General features: G+C 42.4%; 1 protein-coding gene across 4 annotated transcripts; it reads left to right on the top strand.

Annotated features, from left to right (window-relative positions):
• The first annotated feature begins 4,315 nt into the window (after positions 1-4,315).
• Positions 4,316-10,435, top strand: LOC124454674 (collagen alpha-1(I) chain-like). Of its 4 annotated transcripts, none has more exons than XM_047005446.1 (6): positions 4,316-4,641; positions 4,893-5,653; positions 6,120-6,171; positions 6,242-6,415; positions 6,836-7,123; positions 10,155-10,435. In XM_047005446.1, the coding sequence occupies exons 4-6, from the start codon at positions 6,322-6,324 to the stop codon at positions 10,169-10,171; spliced, it is 399 nt and encodes a 132-aa protein (XP_046861402.1). In that variant the 5' UTR covers positions 4,316-4,641; positions 4,893-5,653; positions 6,120-6,171; positions 6,242-6,321; the 3' UTR covers positions 10,172-10,435. The 4 variants fall into 3 exon arrangements, 2 of the variants coding, with proteins under 2 accessions (XP_046861402.1, XP_046861401.1); XR_006951565.1 differs by lacking the exon at positions 10,155-10,435 and having other exon boundaries at positions 6,836-7,418; XM_047005445.1 differs by lacking the exons at positions 4,316-4,641; positions 4,893-5,653; positions 10,155-10,435 and adding an exon at positions 5,837-5,907 and having other exon boundaries at positions 6,836-7,418.
• The last annotated feature ends 576 nt before the right edge of the window (positions 10,436-11,011 follow it).

Raw genomic sequence — 11,011 nt, forward strand, 5'->3', positions numbered from 1 at the left:
CTGTAGAGATTGAGCTTCGGAAGGATGAAGCAAATGGTACTGAAGTGCTTCAAGCATCAGTGCTCCGGACAAAGCAGATCAAACTGCTAAAGGCTCATGAGATTCTGCAAACCCTACATGAAGCTTTCCCAACAATCCTGGAGAGATTGGAAAAGTTCACTCGGGAAGGGTCTGGGTGGATAGTGGATCGTGGAGGCTCATACCTTCCTCTCCCCACCGCGGTCAAAAATAAGAAGGCGATCGTCAACGTGAAAAACAAAGACGACAACTGCCTCCGCTGGTCTCTAAGGGCTGCGCTGTTTCCTGCAGCTAGAAATCCGTAATGGCCGGGCAAGTATCCCACTGAAGACGGTCTTGACTTTGTGGGGGTGAACGTACCCACACCGCTCTCCCAGCTCGAAAGAGTGGAGCGTCAGAACGACCTTGCTATCAAGGTGTGCGGGTGGGAGGGCAGCGTAATTCCTTACCGTCTGAGCAAAGTAAAGGGACCCCGCAAGACTGTGAATCTCTTCCTCGTCTCGGATTCAAAAAACCCCGAAAAATACCACTACACTTGGATCAAGGACTTCAACAGCCTTCTCAACCGGGAATGAAAGAATGGCCACCGGCTGCACTTCTGTGAGCGTTGCCTTCACGGCTTCACCATGCAGGATTTGCTGGAAGAGCATAAGCCTGAATGTCGAGGCATCAACCAGGCTGCGGTTGCCATCAGAATGCTAACCCCCGGAAAAAACGACAAAATCCGCTTTGAGAACTACAAGCAGCTCAAAGCGCCCTTCATAATTTACGCAGACTTCGAGAGCCTGGTTCGTAAGACCGAGGGCCCCGCGCTTAACCCTGAAAAGAGCGGCACCCATCAAAATTCCAGACACGAGGCATGTGGCTACTCATTCATAGTCGTTTGTTCCGACGGGGAAACGCAGCCGCCGTAGCTCTACCGAGGGCCTGACGCGGCCAAGCATTTCCTGGAAGCGCTCCAAGAAGAATAGAGCAAGATCAAGTCGGTGTTGGCTAACCCCGAGCCTATGCACATGACAGGAAAGGACTGGGGGAGCCACAAGAAAGCCACAACTTGCCACGTGTGCAGCAAGCCCCTCGAAGGCGATTCCGTGCGAGACCACTGCCACATTACTGGCAAGTACCGAGGTGCCGCCCACAATGAGTGCAACCTGAAGTTGCGGCTCAGCCCGAAGACGACAACCATACAGGTTGTCTTTCACAACCTGCGGGGCTACGACAGCCATCTCATCATGCAGACTATCGCAGAGACTGAAGGGAAGGTCACCTGCATCCCCAACAACGCCGAGAAATACATCTCGTTCAGTATCGGCTAGCTTCGACTTATTATCAGCGCTCAGTTCATGCTCTCAAGCCTGGATGGCCTGGTGAAAGCCAGCGACCCGCGAGACATGCGCATCACAGCAGACTACGAGCCGAACCTCGAGAGGCGTACCCTCTTGCTCCTACGAAAGGGGTCTACTCCTACGAGTACATGGACGGCTGGCCCCAATTCGACGAAGAGGCCCTCCCGCCGAAGGAGGCTTTCTACAGCAAGCTCTCGGGCGAAGGCATTACCGACGGCGACTACGCCCGAGCGATACCAGCTAGACCCGGCTCACTATTACACGAGCCCGGGCCTAAGCTGGGACGCTCTCCTTAAGCACACAGGGGTTGAGCTCGAGCTGCTCACCGATATCGACATGCATCTCTTTATCGAGAAGGGCCAGCGCGGCGGCATCAGCATGGCCAGCAGGCGCTTCGCCAAGGCCAACAACCCCAATGTGCCAGACTACGATACGGAGAAGCCCCAAAGCTGGATCCAGTATTACGACGCCAACAACCTGTACGGCTAGGCGATGTCGCAGCCGCTGCCGACAGGCGCGTTCGAGTGGGTCGCCCAAGAGGATGTGAAGGCGGTCCTGAACCAGCCTGTAGATGCTGAGAAGGGCTACACTCTCGAAGTCGATCTGGAGTACCCAGAAGAGCTGCATGATGAGCACAATGCATATCTGTTAGCGCCAGAACGCCTGAAGGTCGACAACGCGTGGATGTCGGATTATCAGCGAAATCTCCTCAGATGTATGGGGGTGCGTCTCACGAGGTCGAAAAGCTGGTCCCCAATCTGCGCGACAAGATCCGATACGTCCTGCACTATCTGCAGCTCTATCTGCAGCTTGGCATTGGCCTGAAAAAGATCCACAGGGCACTCCGCTTCGATTAAAGCCCATGGATAGAGCCCTACATCCGGAAAAACACCGAACTCCGGAAGAAGGCAAAGAGTGACTTTGAAGTCAACCTCTACAAGCTTCTGAACAACAGCGTATTCGGCAAGACGACGGAGAACCTCCGAAAACGTGTCGATGTGAAGCTACTCCGGCCAAACGAGACAGAGAGACTCCGCAAACTTATCGCCAAGCTGACATTCGATTGGCATCTCATCTTTGGCGATACGGGAGACCTCGCAGCCGTCCACATCAATAAAAGCAGTCTGCTACTCAACCGGCATCTGATGTACGACTGGTACTACAACCATCTCAAGGTGCAGTGCGGGTCGTCAGCAGAGCTCCTCTACACCGACACTGACAGCCTTGTGCTGGAGATCCAGACTGAGGACGTGTACGCCGACATGAGACGCAACGCCGGTCAGTACGACACCAACAACTACCCCAAAGACCATCCGCTGTTCAGCACAGCCAACAAGAAGGTGCTGGGGAAAATGAAGGACGAGTGCGCTGGGGCGCCTATCGCTGAGTTTGTGGGGCTCAGGCCCAAGATGTACTCTATCCTGAAAGCCAATGGTCAGGAGGAGCGCAAAGCCAAAGGTGTTAAAAAAGGCCGTCATGAAAAAGCATGTCGGTCACGCCCAGTACAAAGAGGCGCTCTTCGAAGCAAAGCGCTTCCGCCACGGTATGGATATGCTGCGCAGTCGCGGGCATCAGATCTTCGGTGAGCATGTCTTCAAGACATCGTTGAGCCCGCTGGACACAAAGCGCTGGATCGCAGCCGATGGGATCTCTACCCTAGCATACGGGCATAGGGAAGCTGGTGCGCAGGTGAAGAAATAAATGCGTAATTGTGCTGTGATAATTACAGTAGAAGAGTTGCTCCACGGCTAAGTGCAAGGTAGTACCTGGTAGAGAAAGCTTTCATAAAAGCGTGACAGGACCCCATTGACTAAGCCGGCAGTGTTTCGGTCCCAAAGGGCACCACTTGGAGCTCCTCGCGCACAAACACACGCTTGGGCCCATCGCTCAAATAATACAACACAGGCTTCCCCCCCTCAACCACAGCCCGCTCGGCCTTGTGGGAGGTCACACTCCAGATAGGATCGGTCGCCCTACGCCGTTCGCAACACTCGAGCTCGCCAGGGGCATACAAATACCGCACTATAACATCCGATAGCAAGCGTCGCTCTTTGAAACCAACTGGACGAAGCGCCGGCGTAGCGGGTTTGGCCTTAACGCTCTTCTTCCCAATCGCAAGGAAGGGATTTTCGCCCGTCAAACGGGTAGTTTCATTATTGAGCGCTTTAACCACCTCAGGTAATCTTGATACCCATTCTTTGTTCCGAGTTCCGGGCACAGCCCGCTCGCGATGATACTGGTAACCGAACAATCGCTCCGCCAAAGTTCGGTTAAATCTTTCTACGATCCCCTGATCCCTATGAACCCCAACCTTACCCCATCGAATCGTGACACCATTTTTACGGGTCCTAGAGGACCAAAGGGAGAAAAAGGTGATGCAGGAGCTACAGGGGCTCAAGGAGATACGGGTCTTAGAGGACCAAATGGAGAGAAAGGTGATGAGTGTCCTAGAGGACAGGGGCGGATCTAGAGTATGTCAAATCCGTCGCGCGACTGATGTTTGAAATTCAAAAATTACCTATTCATATTAGTTAAAAATTCATTAATTATTCTTACTTTATTATTGCATTTACTTCGTGATAAAAATCCAGCTTTATTTATTATTGAAAACTAATGACTAATCCAATGAATATCTCCTTGGTAACCAGATCAGTTGAATTTTAGTTGACCTGGAATAACCGACTGATAAGCGGGGTGGCTTGACTGGTTCGACGGATAAAGGAGTCTATGAACGCCAAAAACGCTTATTTTATTGGTCAATGGCCAGATGAGTGGACAGTCTGGGCTGATAAGAGGGGTGGCCGGACGTATAAGGGAGTCCAATTGCTATCTTACAATTGGTTCATTTGAATTTTTGTTTTATTGTGATTGGTTGACGGATTTCGACTGATAGCCAACTGAACTAACATAGTCAAGCGTGGTGTCTGGAATGCGAGATAGATCATCACATTGTGATTCACTTTAGCGTGGTTGGTTTGTAAAATCTGTTTCATTGCATTTATTTGGAAAATCGTTTACAAACTACAATGTTAAATATTGAAATGTATGCTGCTGTTCAGACTGCAATTTCGCAAGAGAATGATAAATCTCTGAATGAATTGAAATTGCGTTTGAATGAGGAATATTTTGGGGCGACTAAAATGCCGAGAGCGGAATTCTTATCATTGCTTTTGAAAGGCGAAACATCATTGAGCAGAGAGTTCTCAGCAGAAATTTATATCCCCAAAATCGTGCGTAAGCAACACGAGGACAAAGGAAATGTATGCATGGCCTTAAGGTATCCAACCATGTATTGTATGAATTTTAATGAAGTAGATTATATTTTGTGCAGTGTATACTAAAGATCTACGGCTTGGGCTTTTAATTTTATTATAAATATTGGCATAAATTCAGCGAATAGTGAATTTATATTTGAACTTTGAATTATCTTCTACATGTAACTACGTAGCTATGTTAGATATTTCCTGGCCAGTTAGTTAAATTTTTGTTGGAGGACTTACAGGAAAACGACTTTTTTATTCAATTTAGATCAGAAGTATCTGGCAACTGTCTCTACAGTTCAGTGTCATTGCTTTTGGCAGGTGATAACAGTTTATTGCATATTTTGAGGCAGTTAACATCACTTGAGCTGTTTTTGAATGCGACTTTTTACTGCCAACATCCTTTATTTTCCTCAATTGTTGAACAGCATAAAGAATTCAACAACACCTCAAAGAATATTTTACCTTTGACAGTATCTCAAGACTGTCTAGATTCTGGTTTTGTAGGTGTTGATCTTTTCAATAAGGAGGCCTTTTTGAATTGTCATGACCAAAAGTGGTCATCGTTTCTATGCATTCTAGCTCTTTCTTCTGTGTTGGAGACAAAAATTTTTACCTACTACCCAGATTGTGGAGAGAGCCGGCCTAAATCAATATTCAACTCTCTGGTTTGTCCAAGAAGAATAGTTAAAGAATCAGCCAATGCAATTTATCTTTTGTTTTGTTATAAAGGGGTAGTTAAATCAGATCAATGTTTCCAACCTAATCAATTTGTTCCTCTAGTTTTTTTTCCTAGCAAAACTAAAAGGACAATTTCTGGTCCAACATGCCCAGTGCCTTCAAAAAAAGCAAAAGCAGGAAAAAAGTCTGGGAATATCAGTAACTTGTTTTCAAAAATGGAAAAACCAGAAATCATTACAAGTGAGGTTTCTTGTACTAGGGTTTCTGAACAAACCATTGAAGATTTACCGGAAAAGCCTAACTTTAGTCACAATTTTGATGTAGCTACCTACTACGAAAGAGCTAAAGGTTTGAAAATGTCTGATATTTGTTTGCTTATTAAAAATGTTTTTAAACCAGATGAAAATTTTCCTCCTTTAAGTGAGAACAATAAAAGGTCTTTTAAATTTTGAATGGCTCAAAAATTTTACCTGGCTATGTTATTCACCAAAGGAAGATGGTGCTTATTACTTATCATGTGTTCTTTTGGACATCAATTCCCCAGTAAATGCTGGAGAATAAGCAAGCTATTTCGTTCACCTTTTCGTTATTGGAATGATGCTGTAGGTACATTTAGGCGACATGCTGGAAGTTGTAAGGGGGAAAAAATGGGACTACATGCATTTACTTCTCCAATTTTGAATAATATACGATCTCAAATATCAGGTGTAGCTCAACCTATTGAAAATATCTTAGATACTAACATAAAACTTGAAATTGAGCAAAATAGGAAAATTCTTAAACAAATTGTTGATACAGTTCTTTTTTGTGGAAGGCTTGGCATTGGATTACGAGGTCATCGTGATGATGCTCAATTTCACCCAGAGGTCGGTTGCTATGTCGGAGGATGTAACATTTGAAGGATTTGAAAATATTAAATTATTCTTCGCATTTTAGGTACACTACCAATCACCTCATGTGAATGTGAGAGATCAATTTCAGCACTGAGGAATCTAAAAACCTACCAAAGGAGCACTATGGTAGAGGAAAGTTTAAATGGCCTGGCTTTAATGCGAATTCACCCAGAAATTACTCCTGACATAGAAAGAGTGATCAATAAGTTTGCTGAAGGTAATACACGTTTGAAATTTGCTTAATGTGTTATGGCTATGTTACTGTAGAAATATTACTGACTTTGCAACTGGCTGCTTAATGCGCCGTTGCTGCAGAAATGTAAGACAGCACAACTGGCTGCTTAATGCGCCGTTGCTGCTAAAACAAAGACTGTCCATGTCCGGGATCACTTTATTGCTTTGCCTTATGTGTTTCCTAGCATGCTGAAGGCATCCCTTAGCGTGTTTGTCCTCAATATTTTGTAAGAAAAAATGAAAAACTGCGATTTTATTCACTTTGAACATTTGTTGTAAAGCTATTCCAAAATGCTGGAAATCGCATTTCTGGGACCCTAGGCTTCAACATTTTCCAGGGGAGGATGCCCTCGGACCCCATACGGCGTTTGCCAGTTTTGGACTGACGTTTGAAAAATTCTAGATCCGCCCCTGCTAGAGGAGATGACGGAACTGATGGGACCAATGGAAGCGATGGTGTGCCCGGGGCCACAGGAGCCACAGGGCATTAGAGGTCTAGCAGGTCCTAAAGGAGTGCCGGGGTCTATAGGGGCCGCAGGAGCCACAGGGCCTAAAGGAGATACTGGAGCCACAGGGCCTCAGGGGCCTTCAGGACGTCAAGGACCTCAAGGACAACCAGGAGCTGATGGGCTTAAAGGAGACCAAGGAGATCAACCTGTTTTGAACTCTCCTAATGGCTTTTATCCCCCAGGTATGAGCGGAGTAAATGTAATTTTAGTAACGTTTCCTACTGGAAAAACACTCGAAAATAATAAAATAGCATTATTAAACATTTGGTTTGAACGGTCTCCACACGAGTGGTTCAACATTAGATCTACTGTGTTTGAACAAAGTTGGGGGCCTTGTGTTAGTTTCGTACATGATACCACTAACAAATTGATGTCATATGTTAGTACAATACCCATTAACTGGACGCGAAGATATCAGGAACACTATTTAGAGTATTCTTAATTCTAAAACAATAAATTTTTATAATATATGTAGAATTACAATGTCTAACGCATCTGAGTCTTCGGTTCATGAATTTGAATCAACAAACGATCTCTTTCGCCTAGCAGTAGAAGTATACTTACGACAAAATAGAGAGAAAAATTTTGAAAAATTCCAACTAGAATATAATTCTAGTGCTGAAAAAATAGTCATTTCTTCTTGGAACTATTCAGACGTAGATAAACCTACGCGTGAGGCTCTCGAAGCTTTGATACGTCCGGCAAAAAGACACCACGCCCGTAATGTAAAACATCATAGAAGACGTTAAAAACATAAAAAGCGACTAGAAATTCCAGTAGATGTGTACACTCAAGTTGGTACTTCAGTCACTGGAAAAAGAGGTTCAGATTGGACAAATGTCGCGATGTTTGAAAAAGATGAAGAAGATTCTTCTACAATCACCATCGAAACCGCTGGATTCTACCGAATATCATTAAGTGGAAAATGTTTTACAAGTGCAGGAGCGCTACGAGTACTTCAAACTCCTAGCAAATTACTTGTCTTAAGTAAAACAAAAACACATCGTATTGGTGATATTAACTCTGAATGTAGCTATAGCGATTTTATAGATGTAGACTTACCTACTGATGCAACATTAGTTGTTCAACAGATGGGAACTGCTAGAGTAATTATCACACTCACTGTAGAAAGCATAATACCCGAATCTTCATCAAATGTTTGATGAAGATTCGCTACACGAAGCGCTAGACGAGTCCGAAGGCTTTCCTTCATTATCTAGAACTGAATAAGAACACTTCACGTTTGGCAAAGGGTGTGAACCGGCCATCGGAGGCGTCGCAGTTTTAGTTTTTGGAGGAATTGCACTTAGAAACTGAAGTGCGTTATAGCGTATTAACGCTGGGTCGCTCATATTTCCATACGTAGCTTCCCAACCTGCAGACTTTGTTATAACAGGCGGTCTACTTTTTATTACGTCATTAGGCTTAATAGGTCTGCGCTTACGGGTACCGAAGGAGGTTCAGGAGGAGCTGTATTAGTACGCTTTCTTGATGTAGATGCTAGTGGTTGGAAAGCTTCGAGAAATGAGTTCAAAGCTCTTCCACTTATAACACCCTGTTTATATAGTAGCAGAATCTCTCTAACAGTGTTCATCTCGATTCTATATACTATATAAATATTATTCTTCTAATTGTATCGTACCTGTCTGTATTAGCAGCCTGATTTGTAATTTAAGATGTTCTTCTCTTTGTCTTATTATTATACTATTCAATTTTTTCTCTCTTTCTCTTCTTTCTTTTTGCTCTTGTCTTTTCATACGTTTTCTTTTTGATTCACTATTCATCTTACCACGTACCCTACTATACGCTACTTCTAAATAATACACCCCAACGGCCGGGCGCGGGGGGTGGGCCGGCCGTCTTTGGCTCCTGCCGTTGTCCAGGGTTTGGCCTTCGCTGTCTTGTGATTTTTGTGCCGATATATGTGCTTACTATGTGCTTACTATGTGCTTACTATGTGAACCACGTACGCGAACAAGGGCTGGGGCGCTTAGATTTGTGTATACTCCTTCTCAAACTGAGAAGTGTGCTAGAACTGGCAGCAGTCTCTATACTACTGAAACAGAGCTTCTTGTTGTTATGGCAACAAGTTTATATCGCGTGTGTGGCGTCTGGCGAGGAGCCGTTCAAACAAACTTGGTGTGGAAGAACGCTTTAGCTATTTTTATGTTGATGTTTTTAAAAACTTTTCAATATCTTGATAGGAATATGCCTTTTTGATATTATAAGCGAGATGGTTTGATATGGCAGAGAAAGTCCGTCGATAACTCGTATAAATCTTGAAGATTTTCTACAACATTGACAACGAAGGGATGGGAATATATTGTTGATAGTAAACGAGATGACTTGTGAGATTGAAGAAATTCGGTGGATAACTCGTAAAAATCCTGAAGATTTCTCAAGCTAAAGTTGGAGTATTGACAAGGAAGTGATGGAAATATACTTTGTTGTTATTAGCGGGACGGCTTGTGAGAATAGAGAAATTCAGCGAATGACTTGCGAAAATCAGAGAGATTTCGACAACAAAAGCGAGGGTATTAATTAACAAACGAGTAATGTTAGCTTGGCCGACTGATTTTGCTAAAGTATTGAACGAAATGGTGAAGAGTTCTATTTAGCTGCTGACAATTTTAACAGTAACTGTTCTGGCTAGAGAAATATCAGACTCAAATTTAGTTGTAAGTATCCGTTGAGCTTTTTAATTTAAATGTTTCCCTATCAAAACGTAATAACGGTTATGCCGATATAAGTATTCATTTCAAATACGAACAGAAGTAAAAGCAGCAGTAATTTTAATTTATATTTAACAATATTGCACTGGGCCAGGCACAATTATAGAATATCCTGCAACCTAAACTGCTTTGTTGGTGGAACAAGTATGTAGCACGTTAAATAATTTGTAAAAGGCTGTATACACAGGTATGATTGTCTATTGTCTTAATTAGGCAATTTCCCTACCTTTATAAATGGCAGCTTGAAAGTTTATATAGTTAGTAATATCATTTTATAATTAAATTTTAGAATGAAATACTAAATGTTAATTCCCTTTGTGTAATCTGGGAATAGAAACAGGGCTCTATTGATATTGACTACTAGAGTTAGGCATTCATTGCAACTTTTCACCTTCCAAGCAACATTGTTTATCAAATGTTGATATGGAATACTAGCACAAATTAGTTATTTTTAATTTTATCATTGCATTTCTTGATTTAGGTACAGGTTCTAATTGATTTGGTTGCAATGTGAGAAATGTTATGATAAACAATTTGGTAAAGGAAAGAAGAAAACATCCCAACAATGAACTAATGTGGAGAAGTTGAATTACATACTGACACAATAAAGAGCAGTTTGAACTATCCGTATGTATTTTTAACTTAATTGAATTAATTTACATTATGGCTGTTAAATAATTACAGCATTCAAAATTTTCAATAATTTTTGAATTTTTGATTATCATCTTTAGACCTGTATTAAATGGAATTTTAGTTTGATAATAATGTTTTACATGATGTATTGTATTGAGATTACCAAAAAATGAAAGGCTAAAAAGTGCATGATTACACTAAATTACTCATTCTAGTATAATATGTCAGTATCAATATTCTATTGAATCTGTTGTAGGACATTACATTAATCATGTTTAAAAAATTGTGTAGCACATTTTTAGTATTCCGTAGAAATTTCATTAAATATGCTATAGGATATTCTATAATATGTTATGGAAGATTCCCCAATTTTTTTTTAATTAAGTAGAGGGTAAAATTAGCCCATTTTGGTGGGTACCAGGGTGGCCTATTAGTTTGAAAATAATAAAATATACAGTATGTTCATAACAGACATAAAATGATCAAATTTAATTCGTATACACTTAAAATTTACAACTAGCATATGAAAACGAACAAAACTTGTAAATAATGCACAAAAGATTGGCGGTATATTTTGAAGTCATTAACTAACAACTAACTCTTGTGTAAACTACAAATGTTCCTGAATCTTTGTTCCTGAAAGCCTGTTTCAATGTCACCCTTTACATGACCTGAATGCATTGTAAACAAAAGAAAATTAAACAA

Source organism: Xenia sp. Carnegie-2017, unplaced genomic scaffold (assembly GCF_021976095.1).
Source record: "Xenia sp. Carnegie-2017 unplaced genomic scaffold, XeniaSp_v1 HiC_scaffold_3, whole genome shotgun sequence".
Taxonomy (NCBI): domain Eukaryota; kingdom Metazoa; phylum Cnidaria; class Anthozoa; order Malacalcyonacea; family Xeniidae; genus Xenia; species Xenia sp. Carnegie-2017.